Below are 26,118 nucleotides of genomic sequence, written 5' to 3'. Positions count from 1 at the left end.
TTGGTGTACTTCTGTGGGCAGGGATGGTAGAGCGGACGACAGGCTGGAACAGGTCAGTTTTCCACAGGTAAGCGGCAGGTTTCTGGGGTTTAATGAACTAATTTATATTATCAATAATTATTTTTAAAACCTGAATATTTGTTTATTTTTGTTCTTTTATCCAGTCTTCATCCAATAACTTCAAACTATGAAAAGTCTTAAAGCAAAGTTCAAAAAGAATGAGGTAAAACCTGCTGTTGCTTTGGCACACTTTGATCCTTCCAGCTGTTTTTGGTATGAATTTATTCTTTTTTGATGAAGTTGAAAGTGTTGGTGTGTCTATAAGAAGCAGTCTGTTGCTGGAGGGGTTCAGTCTGTTGCTGGAGGGTTCAGTTTGCTTTTTGAACATGCATGTGCTCCAGCAGGGAGGAGGAACTCTGGTATTTAATGTCAGTGAGCAGCAGGAGAGCACGGCCGTCTCCAGACTGCTGCTGCTATAGTCAGTGAGATCAGGTGGCCTTCAATTATTCACAGGTACCAGCGCGCTCATAAAGTCTTCTGAAAAAGAAAGTCCTTTCAACAGCAGCTTTACAAATTCAAATAAAACTTTACGAACAAAAACAGTCAGAATAGTGTCAACATTGAGCTAACAGGCTGTTTTTATGCACTTCATCTGCATTTTAGCTCAATATCTTTTAGGAATTTGATTTGATTTTACATTTTTATTTTAAATAATTAATTCATTCAGGAACTTGATTTTACATTTTTATTTTAAATAATTAATTCATTCAGAAAAAGCTGCTTTTTCTGCTCAATTACATTATTTTAAATGTCTTTATTGAAAGATTCACTATTGTTTAGTTTAGGAGTCTGCATCCTGCAGCTCCGGAGCCACATGTGTCTCTTTCATCTCTCCATGGTGGCTCCTTGGAGACTCCTGATCCAACCATGTCGACCGTCGGAGTCAGCAGCTCCCCCAAACAAAAACTACCCAAAGAAAACAAATAAACAAAGCCCACAAACTAAGACTACCAAGATCCAACCCCAAACTAAAATAACAAAACCCAGTAGTATAAGACTGCTGAAGAAAAAGAGGGAATAAAGAACAAAATAAATACATAAAAGAGAAATAAAATATATATATTTTTAAATTAATAAGCATTTATGTAATTTAGGTTAGTTACATTTATAAATTGATATCTGAGGATCACATAGATGATAAACTATGTAGGTTTTTACATCCTGTTGACCTTTTCTTGTTTGCTCAACTCTACCTCCAGAGTGGACAGATTTTATATGCAAAGCAAAATTTTAGTAAAAAGTTTGATCTTTTATGAGTTAAAAGCACTAATTACCTTATTCTGCACAACATTGGTTACTAGCTGCCCAGAGCTGCTCTGAGATGTTCCTATTTGGCACAGATGATCTTTTATTTTGAAAATAAGTTTAAAAATCTCATTTTGAGAGATGCGAGTTTTTTTTTATATTTTTTGCCAAAAGATATTTTTCACATTATTAAAAAGAAAGAAGGACATTAGTGCAGCCACAAACGATTATTTTAATAGTCGACTAATCACCGATTATTTTTTCCGATTAGTCGACTAATCGGGTCATGCACAAAGTGGATGTAAAACACACATCTTAATCATCATTCGCTTTAAAATAACTAAAAACTATATATATATATTCACACTAGCATCATCATAGATGAAATGTAAGCTGAATTTGACCGCAAAAGATGCTAGTGATGATAGCTGAAGATGCTGATAGCCAACTAAAATATTAGTTTTACACAAATTTTTAAACAAAAAAATACTAAGCTAGCACAGACAGCATGTCTGAAATAAAAAAAACCCAAAATAGCCTTAAAAACCTTAATAAATGCCAAAATAGTCCAATAAGCTAGCATAACACCATTATAACTTTCAACTTTACTACACTCTGACTCCATATAGTACAAAGTAACGACTAATCGACTATTAAATTAGTCGTCGACTATTTTAATAGTCGATTAGTCGTCGATTAGTCGACTAATCGTGGCAGCCCTAAAGGACATGATTGCAAATCCAATTTTCTTCATGGTTAAATAAGGACAATACGGCTCCTTCTACGTTTTGATCTGTAGAAAAAGAACAATTTTAATAAAATATTTACATATTTTAGTTTAATCATCTTCGATCAAATTGATCAGGAAAATACAAACATTGTTTTTGAAGCATTTTTTCATGAATTATGACATTTAAAGTTTCCTTCCCCTCATTTTCTTAGTTTTTACATTGATTTTTTAACAAACTAGAACCACCAGGACAGAGTGGAGTTAATCTGCTCCCCCTCCACTTTTGCTGAGTCTTCACATTGCTCCGTAACTGCAGAGAAACAGGATGCCAGAGAGCTGCAGAGAGTTACCTGACGGAACGGAGAGAAAAACAGCAGAATGAGGCGGTATGTGAGTGATTATACTATAGAAGGAGGGAGGGGAAAGACGAGGGGACGCCACGAAGTGAGGATCCATCACTGTGTCATGGGACAAGCACAAGTCACCCCGCTGGAGGTGGGATCGGAGGACATTTACAGATGGAGGACCTCCGCTGGGAGGTCGATCTGACCTCAGAGGTTTCTTTCAGATTTTATTAAACTCTCTGAGGGATTTCTGGGACGTCATGTAGAGCAGGGAGCCTCGTCAGGTTGGGCCGTTTTTGTATCCGTATTTAGTGGTGTGGGATGCCCTGCTAGCCTCATGGATCCTCAGCAACCCGTTTTTAGCCTGATGAAGCGTTTCTGCCCCTGTCTGAGCCTGCTGCCTCTACCAGTGAGTCAAGAAGAACAAACACCAATAAAAAGTGTTTTGTTTCTAAATCTGCTTTTTATTCTCAGGATAAAGAGAGTTTTGTGTCGAGGTTTGATGGATGGTTCTTCTCTCACCTGCTCCTCAGAGTCAGGACTGGAGTAAGAGCGATGAGCGCCTCCTGCAGGCCGTGGAGCAGAACGACCCCGACAAGGTCTCGGCGCTCATCGTCAAAAAGGGCCTCTGTCCCACCAAGCTGGATGGCGAGGGGAAGTCGGCGTAAGTTTGGCACCTTCCAGATAGCAGTTAGAGCAGGAGTGTCAAACTCAATCCGACAAGAGGCCAAAATCCAAAACACACATTAGGTTACGGGCCAAAGAGGATAAACATTTATTGAACACTCTAAAACTACATTTTTAAAACTTAAAAACCGTAACTTTTTAACATAATTATTAATTAGATATATAGCGTTACCTGTGATAATGTTAGTGTGAATGCAAAACGCTGAAGTTGATAGCCAGTTAAAAAATTAGCTAAATGCCAAATTAGCCTAAAAATTTTTTAAAACATTTTAGGTTTGTCAAAACATCTAGCATGTAGCAGAAATATTACCTAAACTGTTAAATAGCCTAAAAAATCTTAGTAAATCTAAAAATAGTCCAAAAAGTTATCAGAATGCCACTTTTGAAAACTTTAAAACTTTAACTTTTTTACATAATTCTGAATAATAAAAAGGCAGGAATATTTTTCCAGAATAAATCAACTTAAACCTTAAATAACTTTCAATATTTTAATCTCCATAGAAATATATTTGGTCAAAATTATACAAGTTAGAAATGAGCTCAAGATAACATCGGGTCATTAATGACAATAAAATAAAATGATCTGGAGGGCCGGATCCGGCCCCCGGGCCTTGACTTTGACACATGTGACTTAGAGAACAATTTTTATCTCGAGTATTTGGGAGTTTGGTGTGTTTGAGTAAAAGTAAGCAAAGGTTATTTATGTAGCACCTTCCCTAGACAAGAGTCAAAATATGCTCTACAGGATAAGATTAGAAATACATAAAAATATATAAAAGAAACAACACATAATTCAGTACATGTAAAAGTACATAAAATCCTAAAATACAGTCAGCCACACAGAGACCCATTCTGTGGAAAGCTTGGTTGTAAAAATTGATTGAGTTGGCTTTTAAAAATAGATTTCTGCTGGAACCGTAAATAATTCAATTAAAGCAATTTTTCCTCTGAAAAATGTCAAGTTTATTAGTAATGAATGTCTTTAAAAACCCACACTGATCATCTTTTAATCTATTTTCAAATAAAAGAAAATGGTGTATATATAAGTTTTCAATATATATATATATATATATATATATATATATATATATATATATATACACTCTAGGGCCGGGTTTAAAAATTGATTAATAGATTTGAATCGATTTAAGCTTAATCGATCAATAACTGATTCATAAAAATATAAATCGATTTAGTACATAGAGCTAAGTCCGTTAGCTTGATGCTAACGTTTAATGGAAATTCTCATATTATGGCTAATGCTAACATACATTACTGACTAAATGAAGATCTTCATAAACTCACAGGGATTAATTTTACAAACTCTTTTAAGAATATATTTTTAGAATTATCAATTTGTGGTCTAAAACTTAGTTTTTCCCCTCATACTTTCGTCTTCCTATTGAATAAGTTGTACTTCTATAGCGTGATCGCCACCTAGTGGCCAAACTGAAACGTCCTCCAGGAGAAGCAGAACAATGTTTACAATGTTAATGATCTGAACATTTTTGTTAGAACTTCTCCTTCAGAGAATCATATAACTCTGTATGATATTAACAATCTCATTATTTCACTGATACATTTATCAATATGTGAACTGGATTTTAAATCAAAACTCTGGAACCAGAAGCTGATCTGATCCAAAGACTTGAAGATGAAACTCTTTATGCTGCAGAACAGTGAGGCTGCATGATCGCTTCCATCCTTCTATAAAAAAGTTTTAAGCTTACCTTCATCTATGTTTCTTATAATCTATATTTAACGTGTTTATTGTTATTTTTTTATGTGGTTTAATGTTTTGTTGCGGTGTTTCCTTGTGGGCGGAGCAAAATCATTTCATTCAGTGCAACACAAATAATATATAAGAAATCTAGTATTTATGATTATAAACAGAGGATTGGTCAAATTAAAACGTCCAAATCGGATTTTCTGCTTCAAGATCTTCAACATTCAAAAATACTCTCAGTCTCCTGTGGGGTTTACCTCATATTTGAAATTATAACAGTTTTTATTTCCGTTATTCATCATCCTCTACAGTCTTTACTATAATGTGGCTCACATTTCTATTTTTCTTTTCGGGTGAACGCTGTCACAGTTTTTGATCCATCATTAGAGTGAGTCGTGTTCTCCGTGTTTGTTCGGACAGGTTTCACCTGAGCGTGTCCAGAGGTCGGCTGGACTGCCTGGAGGTCATCATCGCTCATGGAGCAGACATCAGTCTCCCCGATGGAGCTGGTGAGGTCCTCATGCGTCCAAATGTCTTCACAAGAGAAACAAATAAACATTGAATTCATTCATTTTTAATGTCTGACTGATTACAGGCCTGAGCGCTCTTCATCTGGCTGCCAAAAACGGCCAACCCGAGTGTTTGAAGAGACTCTTACAGGTAAATCTCTTTAGAACTTAAACCGTTCATTCATGAATGAAGACGTTTTCGTTACTGTTTTTGACAGGAAAGGTTATCTGTGGACTGCACTGACAGCATCGGCAGAACTCCTCTTCATCATGCAGGTACCAGCTCCAAACAAACTGGAAATGAACCAAAACCATCTGACCCTCTCTCACACAGCAAACTTTACTGTTTACTCACTTTCATACTAACTCAGAAGTCTCCAACCGTCTTCCTGGTGAGCGTCTGTCCTGCCTCTTCAGTAATTACTGCTCACCTGGATCAGGTGTGTTCAGTCAATCAGAATCTGGACTCAGAGAATCAGAACGACTGAAGAGGTTTTAACTCCAAAAGAAGCAGGAAAGAGACGCCAAACTCATTCAGGAGTTTAAATGGAACAAATGGGAGATAAATGTGAACGATCTGAATAAATTATACGTTTGTAGTTTTGGCTCATCTATTTTGGACACATTCTGATCATGATCTGATCTATTTTTAGAGCGTTCTTGGTGGTTTTTGAATTATGCTGATGCTGCTTTTAGACATAATCAAAAACCTGTGTCGTTTTTTAGGACATAGTTTCTGCAGAGCAGCTGGGGCCCGTTTCAAGAAGCAGGTTTTGTTGAAACTCTGAGTTTGTGAACTCCAAATTCACCAAAACTCTGAGTTTTCGGTTTCAGAAAGAGGGATAACTCAAACCCATGAAAATAGGTGAAACCAAGCCCGTTCCAAGAAGCAGGTTAAGCTGAACTCAGAATCAATCACTATGATAACTGAGTCTGTGAACGAAACCTGGTCTGAAGCAGGTTTTCTTCAGGAAACTTAGAGTTCTCTGCGGTCTCCGCCCCTTTTTAAAGTGGAGGATGTTCAAATATGAGTTCTTCATTAACATTTAGAGAACATTCACGTTAGAGACGTCACGTTTCCAGAAACCAAAATATCACATCCATTCATAGAGGATCATGTAGAGAGGAGGCTGATTAATCCAGAGGGAATGTTATTTATGTCTGGAGAAGATTTTGAGGACACGAGTCGACCAGCAGACCTGCACCTGAAGACTCTGGGAAATGCAAATTAGAGCTCAATTTTCTTTATGTCCTCCATAATCATAGACGTGCTACAAGAACACCAAAAACTTTAAAACTTTAAAATCTTTAAACGTTTCAGATAAATGAGCAAAATGTGGGTAAAAGCTTTAATTTCCTGCCAGAGAAGAACAAACTCAAAGCTCTTATCTCATAAAATTACACTTCCATGTGTAGTTTTCTCCTTAAAAGGATTCTACATCAATGTTTTCATGTTTATATTCAATAGAATAGCTTGTAAAGGAAAGAAAAGATGAAAATATCTCATTTGATTCTGTTTTCATTTCTATTTCCAGTAAATCTAGTGGATCTGGTGGATTTCATGGTTTTATTTTGAAAAGCACTGATGTATGGAAGTTTTTTAGTTCCATCAGACTCTGAATTTTTTTAACCTCTGATTTGATTGGCTGGATATCGATGTGTTCCTGGATCGACTACTTGCTCTGGTGACACCGAAGTTTTTCACTCCGAATTTCTGACCCATCAAATTTTTAAGTCTCGAAATTAAAAACACTGAATTTTTTAAGATAGAAAATATTTTTGGGAGCATAAAATGTTGCTGTTTAAAAAGCAAGGGTTGAAAAAAAAATCAGGATAAAAATTCAGGGGTTAACAAAAAATTCAGAGTCTAATGGAACTAAAAAAACTTCCATACTCATGCTGTTAAGAGTAAAATACATTGTTCTGATTTCTCTGCTCTCATGTCACCCTCAGCAGTCAGCGGTTGTCTCGGCTGCGCTGAGATCCTTTGGGACTTTAAAGCCAATCTGGACGTTCAAGACAGTGTAAGTTTAACATCTCAGGTTTTTATCAATGTTTGAGTTTAAATGAAAACTCTGGTGTTTGTTCCTCCGTAACACAAGGATGGAGCCACGCCGCTGATCCTCGCAGCCCAAATGAGCAGAGTGGAGCTGTGCGTCTTCCTGTTGGGTCGAGGTTCCGATCCGAACATCCAGGACAGTCAGGGAAGGTACCGAACGCTGCTGCTGGAGATCTTTGGGCTGCATCATGGAGAGCATGGGGGATGTGGGCAGCTGTTCTGAAATGAAATCTTATTTTTATAGTCATTTAAGAAAAAAATTCAAAGCTGTTCAGAGTGTCTGGCTCTTTTTCCTCCTAATCTGACATCATTTACAGAAAAAAGTAGATTTAACAAACTGAAAAGTTCCTAAATACCCAGAAATCCTGACTTCACTTACGTTAAACTCCTGTCTGATCTTTTGCTGCTTTGTGTTTTTGGATCGACAGATCCGCCTTAATGGTGGCGTGTGAGAGTGACGGCATCGAGACGGTTGAGGCGCTGTTGAGGGGCGGAGCCAACACGCAGCTGGTCGACTCTCTGGGACACAAAGCTGTGGACTACAGCATCACCACAGGAAACCAAAGCATCATCCTCAGCCTGCAGAATGGCGTCCCTGCAGGTACAGAAGGAGCTTCAGATGTTTCTGTAATAATACATAAACACCTTATTTCATAAAAAATAGCAAAAACTGAGATTAAATCCCAGGATTATGTACAAACACTGAATATTAATATGTCGTTGCTACACGGATTTTAGATTTACCGCTAATAAGACGTTTGTAGGAACTGCTTCTTTTTTCTGTTTTTACTTTTGAGTGATTTGTTGGTGTGATTTGAACTTCAGGGCCACCGTAGTCAGCTAGCGGGAGCGTGTAAACATGTAGGTTGTGTCCGAATTCTCCCCTAATCTCTATATTGTGCGTTTGTCATTTTCAAGTTCTGACCAAATCTACTCATTCCAAAATCGAGTGCACTCAAAATTTCCCACAAGTCTTTGCGAAAATAATAATAATAATAATCTTTATTTATATAGCACCTTTCAGGATAAGAATCACAAAGTGCTTCACAATAAGACACAAGTAAAACGAAGAATAACTAGCATGCACCCATTCTCACTAGATTAGTGAATATAGACCACAATGCATTGCGGTCGAACAAAAAAACGTGTTTAAATATAATATTTAAATAAAACATCCACATTTTCACCATAAGAACACAGTGGAGTCATACATAAACATCGTGAAAGGTTCGTATCAATTCGCTTTTGAAACAAAAATGATCAGAGTGGGACCTCAGCGTTAATTCATGATCTTCTAAATGTATAAAATGATCCATTGGAATATAAATTGTTACCTTAAGGCTTTTGGAAAGTTTGATTGTCTTTTTTTCTTCATGCGTACTTTGCCTCAGGCGGTGGAAGCGAGCAGGTAACGTTGAGAAGCTGCTCTTTCATCTCTGAGGCCCCGCCCTCATTCCAGCTGATCATATTGAGCACGTTTTCCAATATGAGCTCGTGTGCTGCTTTTTCCCAGAAGCCTTTGCCTCCTTTTTGGTTGAGTGTTCGTCCCTTCTCTTTGCTTCCTCCATGTTTCTGGTTACGTTTGCTCGTTGTCAGTGATTCGCTCTCACCTCCACGCAGCCCACCCCCATCCCCTCAGCCGCCTCATCGGTGCAGGGGGGCACCACCCCCCGCAAACGGAAAGCTCCTCCACCGCCACGCTCCCCCCTCCAGGTACCGTTCTGGCTTCAGAAGCATCTCGATGGAAATATTTGAACCCAAATAAAAGAAATAAAAATGTCCAAAACCTTTTGCTATCCTAAAATAAATTGAATCATTTTTAGCTTCTAATGTTCTGTTTTTTTAGGTTTCAAAACCTAAAAAACCAAAAAGTTTTCAATATTTTTTCAATTTATTTTATTTGGGTTTGAAACGTTTATGCCACCATACATCTCAGCTGTGGTGGACCCACTCATCGACTCTCATATGACTTCATTTTTATACCATTTATACCACTTTCTCAACTACGTCTTCCTTATCAATAAACGCCATTGTCTGTATCTGAGAACTGGACCGAGCGAGTGTGACATCATCCATAGTTTACTTCCAGCTCCAACCAAATGAAGTAAATTCAGTCGCCATTTTTTCATGATATCAAGCCGCCATGTTGGAGCCAAATGTCAACAGTAGGGCTGCTACGATTAGTCGACTAATCGACTATTAAATAGTCGATGACTAATTTATTAGTCGATTAGTCGATTCTTTATATTATATGGAGTCAGAGTGAAGTGAAGCTGAAAGTTATTATTAGCATTCCGCTAGTCTTTTGGACTATTTTGGCATTTATTAAGGTTTTTTTTAGGCTATTTTGAATTTTAGCTAATATCTCAGCTACATGCTAGCTACTTTAGCTAACTTAGGCTATCTTTCAGTTTTTTAGGCTAATTTTGGAGTTTAGCTAACAATTCAGCTACATGCTAGCTACTTTGGCTAATTTTGGCTTTTTTTTAGTTTTTTTTTAATCAAATTTTGGAGTTTTGCTGACATTTCAGCTACATGCTAGCTATTTTGGCTAACTTAGGCTATCTTTCAGTTTTTTAGGCTAATTTCGGAGTTTTGCTAACATTTCAGCCACATGCTAGCTACTTTGGCTAATTTTGGCTTTTTCAGTTTTTTAGGAAAATTTTGGAGTTTTGATAACATTTCAGCTACATGCTAGCTACTTTGGCTAACTTAGGCTATCTTTCCGTTTTTTTTATGCTAATTTCGAGTTTAGCTAACATTTCAGCCACATGCTAGATACTTTGGCAAATTTTGGCTTGTTTCAGTTTTTGGGCTAATTTGGAGTTTTGCTAACATTTCAGCTACATGCTAGCTATTTTGGCTAACTTAGGCTATCTTTCAGTTTTTTGGGCTAATTTTGGAGTTTAGCTAACATTTCAGCTACATGCTAGCTATTTTGGCTAACTTATGCTATCGTTCAGTTTTTTAGGCTAATTTTGGAGTTTAGCTAACATTTCAGCTACATGCTAGCTACTTTGGCTAATTTTCGCTATGAGGGATCCACACTTTCTCTAAAGCTTTACTCTCTTTTATGCGCTTCCTAACCCTGTAGGGTTTGCCGCCCTCTCCGAAACCTCGCAGTCCGGCTCCGGCTGCGCAGTCGCCTGAACCCCAGAAGTCTCCCTCCCCCTCAGAAATGCAACAGTCCGCCCAGGTACGGTCCAGAGTTTTTCTCCACACTGATGGGAGTCCAGCCTGTGAGACCGTTTCTGTGTGTTTGATGAAGGCGGAGGACGAAGAGGTGTTTGAGGAAATCCGCCGTCTGCGTCTGGAGAGAGGTCGTCTGCTTCAGAAGATCAAAGCTTTGGAGCAGCAGCAGCAGAGCGCCCTGTCCGCCCTGGAGGAGGTGGAACGCAGTTCCCTGAACTTTGCTATCATTTTTTTCAGTTTGTCAGTAAATGTGACGTCCTAACCAGCAGCTTGACATGTTGACAGCTGTCCCAGCTGAAGCAGCGACTGGAGGAGGCGGAGGCGGAGCGGGACAAGCTGCTGGAGGAGCTGAAGGGGGGGCATGTTATTGGAGCGAGTGACTCCGACGACATGGATGAAATGTTTGACTTCCCCGGTATGCAGACCTCATGTGTTCCCGAACCGGGACTGCCACGATTAGTCGACTAATCGAGTATTAAACTAGTCGACGACTAATTTAATAGTCGATTAGTTGTTACTTTATATTATATAGAGTCAGAGTGTAGTAAAGTTAAAAGTTATAATAACATTCTGCCAGCTTTTATACTATTTTGGGATTTATTAAGGTTTTTTTTAGGCTAGTTTGGAGTTTAGCTAATATTTCAGCTACATGCTAGCTACTTTGGCTAACTTAAGTTTTTTGTTTTTTAGGCTGTTTTGGAGAATAGCTAATATTTTTAGATTCATTCTTGCTGTTTTGGCTGATTTAGATATTTTACCATTTTCCAGTGGCGGGCCGTGCATTTCACACCTAGGCCTTCAGTAGTGCTCCATCTGAATCAATCCAACCCTCATTAACTATTTTATGGCAATAAAACTTCTACTGCAGGTACAGCTGCCACACACACACCAAAAGCATAAAAAATAACCTGATAAAATTTCAATATTATGTAGGGAGATAGCAAAATTTTACTCACCAAAAATCCAGATTATTTAAACACAAAATCCATCCTTTCTATCCTCAAGAAGATTTCAATCACTCTGTCGTGCAGAATCCATGCGTTTCGCAGATGGAAAGTGTTCCGTGGCTGTGATAAGCTGGAAAAGGCTGCATGCGGGAAATGTTCTGGTATTCCTGAAGCCTCTTGTGGTCCAGGAGGGAGACAAACATCAGTTTTTGTGATCGATCAAGGTCTGTGTCTGGAAAATAATATTTGCGCGAGAATTTTGCGCTGCACGCGCCCGCGGTGCGTTCAGGAGCCTCGTAGATTTCAGCTTCACTCCCGCTCAACGGAGTCACGGAACTCCTTTACCCGTGCCAGACAAAACTGTGCCACAACTTTACCCAGACATTCATTTTCCACCAAAAATCAGACGATGAGACGCTTTCCACTGGTAACATCTTCAAACCTGACACGCCGCTCCTCGGCACCTGTGTCCGTCAGCAGAACCAGAGCGAGCTGCGAGCTGTCCAATCAAAGCTCGTGAAAATCCTGACGTTTCCGTGGGCCTTCTAGCTGGCCTATCACGTGGTCTCCTCCAGATCTGATTGGTTGAAGCAACAGTTTGGTCGACAATTATTTTATGCTACAGGGCCCGCAGAACTGATTGTGAAGGCCTCCGGGCAGATTTCTTTGACCCTAGCAACAAATGGTGCTGCAATGTGATTGGTTAATGCTTAAATAGGAAAATACACGTCTGGAAGCAGCGCAGCCAGGGAGACAGCAATGAAAGGACGAAGACAGAGCATTTGGAATTATAGAATACGTATTCACGGAAATAAATAATAATTAATATCAGTCTGTGATTCAGATATTTTTAGGCCAGCAGAGAAGGCCTTGCAGGCCCTGACGGCCCGCCACTGCCATTTTCTTCTTGGCTAATTTGGCATTAAGCTAAAATTTAAGCTACATACTAGCTGTTTTGGCTAACTTGAGCTTTTTTTTTTTTTTAGGCTGTTTTGGAATTTAGCTAATATTTAAGCTACGTTTTGGCTAACTTAGGATTTTTTTAGATTTTTTGAAGCGTAGAGGATATTTAAGCTACATGCTAGCTATTTTGGCTAATTTAGGATTTTTTTCAGTTTTTTAAGTTAACTTTGAGTTTAGCTAATATTTTAGCTACATGTTAGCTATTTTGGCTAATTTAGGCTTTTTTTTGTTTCTTTTGGTTATTTTGGAGTTAGGCTAATATTTCAGCGACAAGCTAGCTATTTTGGCTAACAGACCTTTTTTCATATTTTTGTCTAATTTGGCATTTTATTAATATTCTAGCTAGCTATCAGCTTCAGCGTTTTTAGCTATCAATTTCAGCATCTTCCGCTATCGTCACTATCATCTTCAGTGGCCAAATTCAGCAGATAATGCTATTGTGAATATATCTAGTTTTTAGTTAGCTTAAAGCTCATAATGGTTAAGATGAGTGTTTTACATCCACTTGTGTATGACCCGATTTGTCGACTAATTGGAAAAAATAATCGATGATTAGTCGACTATTAAAATAATCGTTTGTGGCAGCTCTATCTCGAACACAGAGCACACATCGAGGTTTATTCTGGAAGTGATGTCAGTCGTTTTTTGTCATTTCAGAGAAGCTTCTCTCCAAACGCTCCAGAGCCTCCCTGGCTCAGGATGAACCGGACTCGGACCGCCGCGCTACGGACGCCGCAGATCCGGAAACGGTCTCTGAGCTCCGCAGACAAATCGAGGAGCTGACGTCACAGAACTCTGAGCTTGTTCTGAAAGTCCAGGCAAGCCCCAGAATGATGCACACTGTACTGTACAGTCAACTCAACACGCTGCTCCCTGGAGCCCTCTAATCCAAGAGCATTGTGGGTAAAGTGATTATCAAATGGGTCTGTGGCAGAGGTCCTGTTTCAGTGCTCTGACCGGAGCATTAGGAACGACCTCCTCCGTGCTAAAGCGGCGCTCTCTGCTCAGCTAATGCACTTAGCTGATTGTGTTCACACTGGAATAAATAGAGCAGACTGTCAAACGTAGATGTAGATGGGGGGGGGGGCTGTGAGGCGTTTATGAACTCTTTGTTTTGGTCATTGCACAATAGAAATGTGGCTTCAACAGGTCAAAGATGAGATGAAATAAGGCCTTAAAAAGGCCTTAAAATGTCATAAATTCCTGGTGAAAAGCTCTTATCTTTTTTCTCTCATTGAAGTCTCGATGTTAGTAGTATTAGAGACCAGTTTACAAACAAAAAATGTTTTTTTTTTATTATAAATTTAAAATGTTGTATATTTACAAGAATAAAGTTGTATATTTATGACTTATGAAGTCATAGGCTGAATGTATGTCTTTTTTCTAGTAAATTTACAAGATATAAAGTCGTAAACTTTTGATCAAAAACATTTAAGTTTATGAGAAAAGAGTTTAAAGTTGTAAATTTATGAAAAAACTTTTAAATTAACGAGATTTAAACTTGTAAATTTACAAGAAAAAAATTTAATTTATGAGTTTAAAGTTTTAAATTTACAAGATTTAAACTCGTAAATTTATTAGATTAAAGTTGTAAATTTACGAGAAAAAAACTCAAATTTGAGATTTCAAGTTGTGAATTTATATGTGAAAAAACTTGTAAATTTACGTTAAAAACTTGTAAATATACAAAATTTAAACTCGTAAATTTATTAGATTAAAATTGTACATTTACTAGAAAAAAAATGTAAATTTATAAGTTTCAAGTTTAAATTTATACCAAAAAAGTCATAAATTTATGAGAAAAAACATAAATTTATGAGTTTCAATTTGTAAATTTAAGACATTTAAAGTAATACATTTACAAGATTTAAACTCGCAAATTTATGAGTTTAAGTTGTGAATTTATACGTGAAAAAACTCGTGAATTTACTTTGTTGTACAGTGTGACTTCATGAGAAAGTCAAGAGAAATAGATGAAAACGAAACAAAAAATAAAATAAAGAGTTAAGATTCAGACTCCTGATGAGCGATGCGGTTCTGAAACCGGTACCACCTCATCAGTTTTTACCGGACCAAAGTGGAGCTCCGGAGTGTAAGTGAACTCATGCTCGTTGGTGTGCATCAAATCAGGTTATTACTATAATTTCTAATTTTCATTTAGATAATTAGTTAATTATAAATAGTAATAATATCTATATATTAATAAAAATAAATAATAATAATAGAGCAGATAATTTAATAATTGTGGTAATATCAATCCTCTGGTTTATCATTCTGCTGTGTTCTAAATTATATTTGTTCATTTGATGATCCACATTTGAGATCAATATTGTAATATTGATCTGAACAAAAAAACAAATATATTATTTCCATTTCATTTACTTAGTTTTATTTATGGACCTAAACTCCAATGAAAGTCATGTTTTGGTTTTTTTATGTTCTGGTAGTATTTTTCTGATAATGGAGGACAGATATTTACTGATATTTCTGTATTTTTTTTTTCCTCTTCTTTTTTAAAAGTGTAAGTCTGAACTAAAATTATACAATTATAAACAGATTATTGTGTCAGTCCGTCACATGCATTAAGCTATAAAGACAAAATGGCTAAAACTAAGAAAATTTTTTATATTTTTTTGTAGACTTTTTAAAAATCTGTTCAATATTTATTTTTAATCTTTTTTAAAGCATTTAAAATTGAGATGACATCAGTGAACTCATGTTGGATTTTGACACAAGTGCAACTTTTGTGACAAAAAATGAAAACTGTGATTTTTGGAGGGTAAGGTTTGTTCTTCAGCTGAAGGTGCTTTTCGTTCTTCCTGCAGATGTTGGAGATGTTTGAGAAAGACGACACGGACATGCAGGCCACCAGCACGGACTCGGTTCCTCTAGCTCAGTACCAGACCCTCAGGAAGGAGTACGAGGTCCTCCAGGAGCGCCTGGCTCAGGAACAGGCTTCGGATGGAGACTCCACTGCAGCCGAGGAGCCGTAAGTCTGAGCCGTTCATGTAAACTTTTACAGCAGCGGACGTTCATCCTGAGCCCGGAGAGCAGAGGATTCGTCGGATCTCAGTTCGGCACTTTTCAGTATTAACTGCATTGGTATTAATTTAGATGAGTTTTATTGATCTATTTAGAGATTCAGATATTTGGGAATTGGAATCTAAGTTCTGATTTTAGAGCAATTTAAATGGGAAGTCAGTACAATTTTAGTTAAAACAATAAAGTTTTTTTTCCTTTCTGATTTTATAAAGAACAAACCATATTGCCTAAAGTCATTTTAGGAAGGTATTAGTAAAGTTTTTGAAAATAAAAGCTTATTACAAAAAAACAGTATACAGTAATTCTTGATTTTTTATGACAGTTACGTTCTAAAAATAACCTGAAAAGGGAAATCTGTGAAGTTTTCATGTTTATTTTTTACAGAAATTCTAAAAAATAAACTCCTCTTTCTTCACTTTTCTCGGACAGACGTGAACATTTTCACACTTTTCTCTTTTGTTTAAACCCTAAAAGTTCAAATCTTCATAGAAAAATCATTCCATTAAATATGTAATGAAAAAGATCTGGTTGTGATCAAATATTTATGTACATTTATCAACGGATTGATTCTATGAAGGAAACTTGGCAAGGAGGAGATTGATTGACAGGGTCTACAGCCAATCAGGATGCACAACAAAATTCTGTTATTAAAAAAAAAACAATATGCAAAATAAAAATAAAAAAATTAAGACGAACTGTGATATAGTTAGGGAGCACTAAATAAACAAATTACAAAAGAAAAACCACAATAAAAGGGTTAACCCCTTAAAGTTGTCACAAAATTTCTGATTTTTTTTTTAATAGATAGTAATAAATTCATTAATTTGTTTAAAACTCTTGTTGTTTACAAACATCAGTAGAAATAACCAATCACAAACCAGCATTCAGTCATGTGACTTCAAGGGCCAATGGTAGAGCTCCAGAAATCTCTGCCAGATCCCAGTTCAGCAAACTCATTCTCAAGTTTTATGCAGGTTTATGGTCTCTAGGGATGTTGTTTCATATTATATTATAATCAGATTATTTAATCATCATTTAGCTTTATTTTCAAAAGGGACAAATATTAGAAACATTTTTGCAGTTATTTCTGTCCTGAGAAATGTTTAAATGTAGGGATCCAACAGATCACAAAACTCACAGTTCGGGTCGATTTTAGAGTCAGTGAAAGGGAAAAAAAAGTCATTTATTTTTTGAAAAGCTTTAAAAGATATATACTTAATAAAACATAGATCAAGTACTTTAAAACTCACACATATATCTGCTGTTTAAAAACAAAACACTCTCATGTGTGATAGGTTGAAGCTCTTTTCTCCTGAACACATTTATTTGTTAGTTCCTTTGGGATGAACCGGTCCTCTTTGGACCAGGACGACTGGGACTCGGAAAGGAAAGAAGTGACTTTAGTGCAGGAGTGTCAAACTCAGTCACAGAAGCAGCCAAAATCCAAAACACACCTTAGGTCGCGGGCCGAACAAGATTACAAGATTAACCTTAAAAAAAAATAAAGAAGACTTAGGTTAGCCAAAACAGCTAGTATGTTGCTGAAAAAATAGCTAAACTTCAAAATAGCCTGAAAAACTAAAAGAAAAAGCCTAAATTAGCCAAAACAGCTAGCATGTAGGTGAGGCATTAGCTAAACTGCAAACCGGTGTAGGTACCACATGTGCTCGGCTCAGGATCGACTCTGGGACTCGCCACTTGATGACGTGTAAGAATGCGATTGGTCCGGACCATTAGACCACAGGAAATGACACACATGCGCCTTAACAATGTACGGAGTCTTCCCGAGTAAAGAACCGAGGAGGTCCGAACAAGTACGCAAAGAATCACCACAGGGGGCGCAATATTCGCAATCAGCCGCAAAAACCTTGACAACAAAATAATCCGATGGAGGAGAATCATCACAGGATAGGAATCGTGTTTTAATAGGGAGAAATCAGGGTGGAAATTTGTGCTAAAGTGCTAAAGCATGCTAGTTTGCTGTTGGTCGCACACAGAAAAGGAAGTGAGTAATCAAACGTATTTGTTTTCAAACTACATCCTGACACTGTTGAACTTCGTTTTGGTCACATGCACCGGATGTCCAGCTAGAATATGCAGCTCACTTTCTGCTCAGGGACGTAAACACTGAGGAGAGCATTAGTGAAGGAGCTGAATGCCAAAATAATGAATAAAAGCCCGAGCAGACACTTATTTGTCTTTATTTTTTTATGAACTTAATTGTAAATAAGTGTGACGTCATCACTAGTCGCAAGCCCCCGAGCCGATCTTGCAGGCCGAGCACATGTGGTACAAAAAAAAATAAAAACTACATTGGCCAAAACAGCTAGCATGTAGCTGAAATATTAGCTAAAAACTAAAAGAATGACAAGACAATTTTTAAAACTTTAAATTTGTAACTTTTTAAATAATTATGAATAATAAAAAGGCAGGAATATTATTCCAGAATAAATCAACTTAAACCTTAAATAACTTTCAATATTTTACTCTCCATAAAAATACTTCTGTTAAAATTATACAAGTTAAAAATAACCGCAAGATAACATCGGGTCATTAATAACAATAAAATAAAATGACCTGGAGGGCCGGATCCGGCCCCCGGGCCTTGACTTTGACACATTTGCTCTAGAAGATGCAACACAAACTTCCCAATCAAATCCTTGATTTTTCCCCCTTCCAGACACATTTAAGTTGCAGGATTCCTTCTGGACGTTTTAGCTCAAACTTTCTTTGTTTTGCAGAAACAACCAGACGTCCGGAGCAGATCCAGAGAGCGTGAAGGCCCTGAGGGAGAAGCTCCGCAGCACGGAGGAGCAGCTGGAGGAGCTGAAGGAGCAGATGCGACTCGGGGTACTTTCCGTGGAGTGCGGGGAGGGGGGTGTTGCAGCAACAGTTGCTCAAGCAGCAAATGCGGAGCAGAGCCAGGAGGCGCGACAGCTGAGGGCCCGGGTGACCGAGTTAGAGGAGGAGCTGGCGAGGCGAGCGGGCGAGGCTGACGGTGACCTCATCAGACAGCTGACGGAGAAAGTGGAGGTGCTGCAGGCTGCCCTGGATCAGAAGGAGGAGCGGGGAGCAGAGGAGGCGCTCACGTCTCTTCAGGACAAGGTGGTGGAGCTGGAGGCCGCCCTGGCGGAGAGCAGGACATCAGGGAGGGAGGGGGAGGAGCCAGCAGACGGAGATCAGGTCCGCCTCCTTCAGGAGCGGGTGACCGAGCTGGAGGGGGAGCTGAGGAGGCACGTGCCGCGCTCGGAGCTGGAGGAGCTGCAGGTCACTCTGGGGATCCAGTGTGATCAACTGGCACGGGAGAGAGCGGACGTGGCGAGAAGGCTCAACGATGCGCTCCTGGAGCTCGAGAGGCTCCGCCCTCCTCCACGGGGAGACGGTGAGGACGAAGAGGAGGAGGAGCATTCGGAGAGCTCCGAGCCGTCCGTCACGTCAGGTGTGCAGCAACATCTCTGTCTGAGCACCGAGCGAGCAACGATAACGACGATGTCACGTCTGTCCAATCAGGGCGCACCTTAGCCGCCGTGAGGGAGGAGCTGGAGGTGGCCCGCCAGGAGGCGGCGCAGGCTCTGGAGTGTCTGTGCGCGGAGCGCGAGGGGCGGGCGCAGGACGCCCTGCAGCTGGGAGACGCCGTGCCGCTGTCCAAACACAAGGAGGCGCTGTCTGCCGTCTCGGAGCAGCTGGCTCAGACCCTGCAGGAGCTCCAGGAGGAGAGGAGTCTGAGGGCCGGCGCCGAGGAGACGGCCCGCCGGCAGGAGGACGCCGTCCCCAAAGAGGAGCACGACAAAATCAAGGTCAGACTAAACCAGGACTTCGTTATGGAGCTGATACGTGGATTTGATGCAAATTAAATAATCACATTGATATTTTGGAATAAATACAAGCAACGATCCAAAGTGATGAAACCCAAAGTTACTTTGATTCTGTTCATGGGAGTTATTAAAATAAGTATTTTAATTTATTCGAGTTTTTTCTTCTGTTTTTGCACATCAAACATTTGGCTAATTTAGGCTTTTTCACATTTTTTAGGCTAATTTGGAGTTTAGCTAATATTTTAGCTACATGCTAACTGTTTTGGCTAATTTAAGCTTTTTCAGTTTTTTAGGCTAATTTGGAGTTTAGCTAATATTTTAGCTACATGCTAACTGTTTTGGCTAATTTAAGCTTTTTCAGTTTTTTAGGCTATTTTGGGGTTTAGCTAACATTTCACCCAAATGCTAGCTGTTTTGGCTAAATTGGGATTTTTTCAATTGTTTCAGGCTAATTTGGAGTTTAGTTAATATTTTAGCCTTATGCTAGCTGTTCTGGCTAATTAGACATTTTTACCAGTTTTTTTGTATTTTTTTTTTTTGGCTCTTTTGGAATTTAGCTGACATTTCAGCTACATGCTAGCTGTTTTGGCTAATTTAGGATGTTTTCTGTTTTTTAGGCTAATTTAGGAATTTTTTTCAAATTTTTTAGGCTAATTTGGAGTTTACTTAATATTTTAGCTTTATGCTAACTGTTTTGGCTAATTTAGGATTTTTTTTTTTCAATTTTTTAGGCTAATTCGGAGTTTAGCTAATATTTTAGCCTTTTGCTAGCTGTTTTGGCTAAATTAGACATTTTACAAGTTTTTTTTTTTTTTTTTGCTTTTTTGGAATTTAGCTAATACTTCAGCAACATGCTAGCATTTTTGGCTAATTTCGAGGTTTTTTTAAGTTTCTGAGGCCAATTTGGCATTTTGCTCATATTTTAGTTAGCTATCAACTTCAGTGTTTTGAGCCATTAGCTTCAGCATTTTTAGTTATCAATTTAAGTATCTTCAGCTTACAGAATTCACTCTAGCATTACCACAGGTTTAGCTAAATATCTAGTTTTTAAAAGGCTTTAGTATTATTTTTTTCTGTGAAAATTACAGAAATGAATTATTTAAGATTTGGCTATGTGTAGCTCTCAGGAAACCATAAAGGGTTACTTCAGTGCTAAAAAAACTCGCCTACAACTGAGAGATGGATTTCTGATGAACTCCTGCTGCTCTGCAATAAATATGTCTTAAAAAACATCAGAGGATTTTTTATTTATCTATTTATATTTTTGTGTTAAAAATCGTATAAATTCATTATTTTTTTTTTTTTAAAAACACAGGGAACGATTTTACAACAAATAAAATAATATAGTTGGTGTGGAACTTAAAGGAAAAAAATGTAATAAAAATGTTTTTTTTTCAGTCTTTCAACATTAAAAAAAAAAAGTTATTGTTAAGCTAAGGTACTTTAAGCATACATGATGTGTTTAATTTTTTAACCACAATGAGAATTTTTCTCCCAATCCAGTTGAAATGAACTTTAAAGAAGAAAACTAAAACTAAAATGTGTACAGTCCACTGGGATCCACAGTTTTGTTTCTAATGATTATAGAAATGTTATTTTAATTGTCAAGGATTTTTTTTTTTTAATTTTCAAAAGTATTTATTTCTTGGGGTTAGATTGAAAGCATCACATGCAGCTATTCTCATGTTGTTCATCTGTTGTCATTACACTAACATTTTGTTTTTTTACATCGTCTTTGGTTAAAACTGTATTTCAGAAACACATCAGCTACAGTTTTCAGTGGAGTTTATTTTGGTTCTTTCTGAACATCTCGACGTAACAAGCCTTTGCTGTGTGTCAGGCAGAGCTCGAGCGCTCCCTACAGGCCAGTGAGAGCAGTGCAGCTGCAGCTCGGGATGCCCTGAACGAGAAGGAGATGGAGCTGAGAGAGCTGAAGTCTCAGAGGGCTGCAGAGCAGGGTCTGATCTCCAAGGAGGACCACGAGGCCCTGCGGCTGTCCCTGCAGGCGGAAATCAACGCCATCTCTGCTCGCTTCAACGATCTCACCCGCAAACACGAGAAGACGTGCACCGAGGTGGGCGTTTGACCATGACTGTACATGAGAACTGGACTGAGCGTGACCGCTTCTAACTAAATGAAGTCAATTCAGTCGCCTTTTTTTCCAAGTTCATCTCAGTCAACGTTTCTATGGTGACCACTCTCACCAATCAGGAGTGAGCTTGTTGGAAGGCCACACCCCCCCACTACTTGAAAGTGTGCTACACAATAATAGTTTTGAACGTTGAGACCAGAAGGCTCCGCCTACTTTTATTGAAGCATCTGATTAGTCGGTTTATAACTGGAATGACTTAAACTACAGAAAAAAATATCATGAAAAAAGAGAATTATCAACATGTATCAGATCAAAAATGGTTATTCTGATAAATAGAATGACAGCTGTTTATTTCTCTGTAAAAGTCTATAAAACAATTGTTTTTTTTTTGTTTTCTTCTTAAAAAAAAGAAAGAATTTTGGCCTCTTGAGGTCAGCGGGTACTTCCTGTTTTAAATGCCCAGGGGGGCGGGGACACTCAGTCCAGTTCCTGTATACAGTCAATGTGTGTTTTTCAGTCATAAATTCATTCTCATGAGATCTAAAGCTAAATTAGAAACTGCAAAATCAGCACAACATAAGGTTTACATTCACTCTGTCCTCTCTTCATCTGTCTCATTGATCGTCGTATTGATGGAGGACAACAGTGTTATGATGAGAATTCAGAATGATTATCCATGTTTGAGTTCTGTGATGTCCTAATGTGAATCCTGGACAGAATCATCTTCACCTTTTGATCCGTAGCTGCCATAGTTTTAGAAATGTCACATGATCAGGAAGAGGATTCGATTCATTTATCTGGGGCCCGTTTCAAGAAGCAGGTTCAACAAATTTAGAGTTCGAACCTGAACTTAGAGTCACTGGACTCTAAATTCTCAAACTCAGGGTTTTCTGTTCCAGGACACTGAAAATGTTTGAATCAATCAACTTAAAGTTGTCAGAACCAGAATCAGGTGTGAGCGTCGCGACCATAAAAAGCCCTGATCAATGGAGCAAAGACAGCATGATTCACCATGGCAACGGGGACAAACATCTGAGTTTACTACTTCCGGTGGCGGAAATTGATAAGTTCCTTCAAGCATATGCGACTATAGGAGAATATTTACTGCAAGAAAAGCAACACAGCTGCAGCGGTAGAACAGAGAGAAAATAAATAAAAAGGCAGGAATATTTTTCCAGAATAAATCAATTTAAACCTTAAATAACTTTCAATATTTTACTCTCCATAAAAATATATTTTATCAAAATTAAACAAATTAGAAATAAGCACAAGATAACATCGGGTCATTAATAACAATAAAATCAAATGATCTGGAGGGCCGGATCCGGCCCCCGGGCCGTGACTTTGACACATGCTGTACAGCCTCACATTTTACCACCACACAGGAAGTTAATGAATCCTGAAGGAAAATATTTGCTTAAGTTTTAATTTGCTATTTTTAGGAAAAAGGGGTTAAATTTAAATTAAATTAAAATGTATAATCTGAGATTGAATGCTTTTATTAAAAACTAAATGAAAAGATCTAATATTTTTTATAATATTACAGCTTTATAAAACAAAAAACATTTTTAGCCTCAGATCTGAAGCCACAAACCTCATTGTAAACAATTGAGAGTTCTACACAAAAGTGTAAACTTGATTATGTCATAAAAATAAGAGCACCACAATTTACTATGAAATGTCTTTAACACGCCTTGGTTACAGTTCTTGTGTTTTTTAAATCTCATGTTAAATAACAACATAGTATTTTAAAATCAGATGTATTTTCTACACATTTCTGCTTCATGTTGTGATAACAAAAAATCCAGTTTTGTTGTCAAAGAAGCAGAAAGTTTAGAAACTGTAACTGAGCGACAGAATAACACGACCCCTAACGGGTTCAGGTGTTCCAGGTCCAGAGGGAGGCGCTCTTCCACAAAAGTGAGCGCCAGGCGGCCGAGTCGCAGCTGGTGGCCGTGCAGCAGCGGCTCTCTGAGCTCCAGGCCCAGTCCAGCCACATCCAGGAGCTCCACAAAGACATCCAGGAGTCCCAGGGGCTCGTGAAGGAGAAGGACCGCAAGGTGAGCGACCACGGACCCAGGGGGGTCGCGGGGTCAGAGGTCAACTCCGTTCGTCTTTGCAGATTACAGAGCTGTCCAAGGAGGTGTTCCGCCTGAAGGAGGCGCTAGGGGCGCTCTCGCCTCCTCTGGGTATCTCCTCTTCTTCCTCAACGTCCCATCATGGTAACCAGGGGCAACAAGTGGCTCTGCAGAACAGGATTAGTATACTTACCCAACAGCTGCAGGTGAGAGAAGTCGTGCTAGAGAAATGGAGTCATGTTAATTGTTACAATTATGGCCACCATAAAAGAAAAAAACGATACGTGAGAATATTTGTAAAAGTACTGAAAAAAAAAGGCAAAAATTTTATAAGAATAGTTGTTTATGACTTTATTATCATAAATTTTCAATTTACAACTTATGAAGTTTTAATTTCCTTCTTGCAAAAATGTTAATGTTTTTTGTATAATTTTACAACTTTATTCTCACCCATTTTTTACTTTATTCTCATTTTTTTTAATGGTGGTTCTAACACTTATACACAATATAACTGTTTGACTTTTGCAGGATTGGGAGAGAAAGCACAAACAGGTGGTCGCTGTGTATCGCTCCCATTTACTGTCAGCCGTGCAGGTCAGTTACTTCAATAAATATCAACTCAATCAGTAAAAGATGCATTAGAGGGGAAGCTTTACACACTCGTCAACGGTCCACTCCAACAAAAATAGTGTTTTTAACATTTTTCTAATGATGGAGGACAGGTATAAAGAAAACTAGATGAAGTGTGAATGCTGTAAGCTGAACACCGGAGCAGTTAGCTGAAAATGCTGACGTTTAAAGCTTGCTATAATATGAGCGGAATCCCAAATAAGCCAAAAACAGCTAGCAAAATGCTAAAATGTTAGCTAAACTTCAAGTTAATCAAAAAACAGGACACGTCTAAATTAGCATACAAAACCCAGCTTGTATAATGCTAAAATTGTTAACTAAACTCCAAATTAAGCCAAAAAAAATGAAAACATGTCTAAATTAGCATTAAAAAACAGCTAGTAAAATGATACAATTTTAAACTCCAAATGAAGTGAAAAAAAAATGGAAATGTATCTAAATTAGCTAAAACAAATGCTAGCGTAATGCTAAAATGTTAGATAAACTCCAAATTAACCCAAAAATCTGGAAAGGTGAATAAATTAGCACAAAAAAACCCAACTAGCAAAATGCTAAAATGTTAGCTGAACCTCAGGTTAAGCAAAAAAAAACTGAAAACGTGTCTAAATTAGCCTAAAACAGCTAGCATAGTGCTAAAATATTAGCTAAGCTAAAAATTAAGCAAAAAACTGGAAATTTATCTAAATTAGCCAAAAGCAGCTAGCATAATGTTAAAATGTTAGCTAAACTCCAAATTAAGTGAAAAAAAAATCAACTGGAAATATGTCTAAATTAGCAACAAATAAACAGCTAGCCTAATGCTAAAATGTTAGCTTATCTTCAAATTAGGCAAAAAACTGGAAACATGTCTAAATTAGCACAAACAAAAACAGCTAGCAGAATGCTAAATTGTTAGCTAAACCTCAGATTAAGCAAGAAAACTGGAAATGGATCTTAGTCTAAAACAGCTAGCAAAATGCTAAAATATTAGCTAAACTCCAGATTAAGCATCTGTGAATGCTTACGAAGTATTTACACAATTAAGCTCAAGATGTAATTTTTGGTTATTTCTTTATTCAAATCTCTGAATCAGGAGCAGATGGAAAAGAACTTACAACAACAAGAACTCACAACACTTTAAAAATAGATCAAACGATGGTCAGAGTGGGTCTTTAACCTAATCAACATGTGATAAACAACAAAAAGATGTTTTTATCCTTAAAACGGTTCGTGCTTTTGTTTTGAAATCAGGGTCACATGGACGAGGAGGTGCAGCGTCTTCTCTTCCAGATCCTGAGGATGTCCCAGCAGGGACACTGACGTCCTCCTCTTCCTGCAGAGCTGCAGCTTCAGCGTTTTTAACATTCAAGGTCAGAATTAACGAGATCTGGTCCACAAGCCAAACCCTGCAGGTCTGAGCTCAGATTCTGCTGCTCGAGACTCTGATTCCATCCCGTTTAAAGATAGATAACCACGCAGTCACATGACTCAGAGAGGAGCGAGTGCCTTTGTTAGGAGAACCAGGAAGTGCAGATAAAGAGTTTATTTTGAAGGCGGATGGAGATACTTGACTGCTCATTTTATATCATGTTGTTATAATAAAGACTGCTGCTCTGCACAAAGTTCATCATTTAACTTGTGTGTCTTCTTCCTTTTTGAACTGAGACTTCTAATGTGGTTTTACTTTGAAACCGTGAGTATAAAATGAACTTTTATATTTTGTGTTAGTGTGAAAACTTTAAATAAGTCGTAAAATGACATTCACACTAGTTTATACGTGTAAAAAAGTGTTTGTACACTCACACAAACCCATAGGTCACAAGTCAGCCTGATCAGCCAATCGGAATCTTCCTCCTGTCTCTCAGTAACCAATCAGATTCCTAGATGTGATCAGAAAGTTTAAAACTATACTTTCATTCAATCATTTATGTACCCATAATGCAGTTCACCACATCCATGTCAAGAAAAGATCTGTACAACATTTTTTTCTTTTTGCAAATGATCAAACATCCTCGTTTGA

At 38.0% G+C, this 26,118-nt stretch overlaps 1 protein-coding gene across 5 annotated transcripts; it reads left to right on the top strand.

Moving 5' to 3' along the window:
• Positions 1 to 25,733, top strand: ankrd24 (ankyrin repeat domain 24). 5 transcript variants are annotated; one of them, XM_024279475.2, is made up of 23 exons: positions 1 to 67; positions 165 to 223; positions 2,913 to 3,043; positions 5,213 to 5,301; positions 5,388 to 5,452; positions 5,520 to 5,577; positions 7,255 to 7,325; positions 7,404 to 7,510; positions 7,789 to 7,961; positions 8,752 to 8,768; positions 8,981 to 9,073; positions 10,455 to 10,556; positions 10,629 to 10,748; positions 10,838 to 10,967; positions 13,120 to 13,280; positions 15,288 to 15,451; positions 18,246 to 18,943; positions 19,015 to 19,301; positions 21,160 to 21,393; positions 23,295 to 23,471; positions 23,534 to 23,695; positions 24,018 to 24,083; positions 25,350 to 25,733. In XM_024279475.2, exons 2-23 carry the CDS (start codon positions 188 to 190, stop codon positions 25,416 to 25,418), a joined length of 3,210 nt encoding a protein of 1,069 aa, XP_024135243.1. In that variant the 5' UTR covers positions 1 to 67; positions 165 to 187; the 3' UTR covers positions 25,419 to 25,733. The 5 variants fall into 5 exon arrangements, with proteins under 5 accessions (XP_024135243.1, XP_024135244.1, XP_024135245.1 ...); XM_024279476.2 differs by having other exon boundaries at positions 37 to 52; XM_024279473.2 differs by lacking the exons at positions 1 to 67; positions 165 to 223 and adding exons at positions 2,041 to 2,592; positions 2,692 to 2,788.
• Positions 25,734 to 26,118: the final 385 nt, after the last annotated feature.

This window comes from Oryzias melastigma, linkage group LG4, assembly GCF_002922805.2.
Source record: "Oryzias melastigma strain HK-1 linkage group LG4, ASM292280v2, whole genome shotgun sequence".
Lineage (NCBI taxonomy): Eukaryota > Metazoa > Chordata > Actinopteri > Beloniformes > Adrianichthyidae > Oryzias > Oryzias melastigma.
The sequence above is the reverse complement of the archived record's forward strand: the minus strand, read 5'-3'. Positions and strand labels throughout refer to the sequence as shown.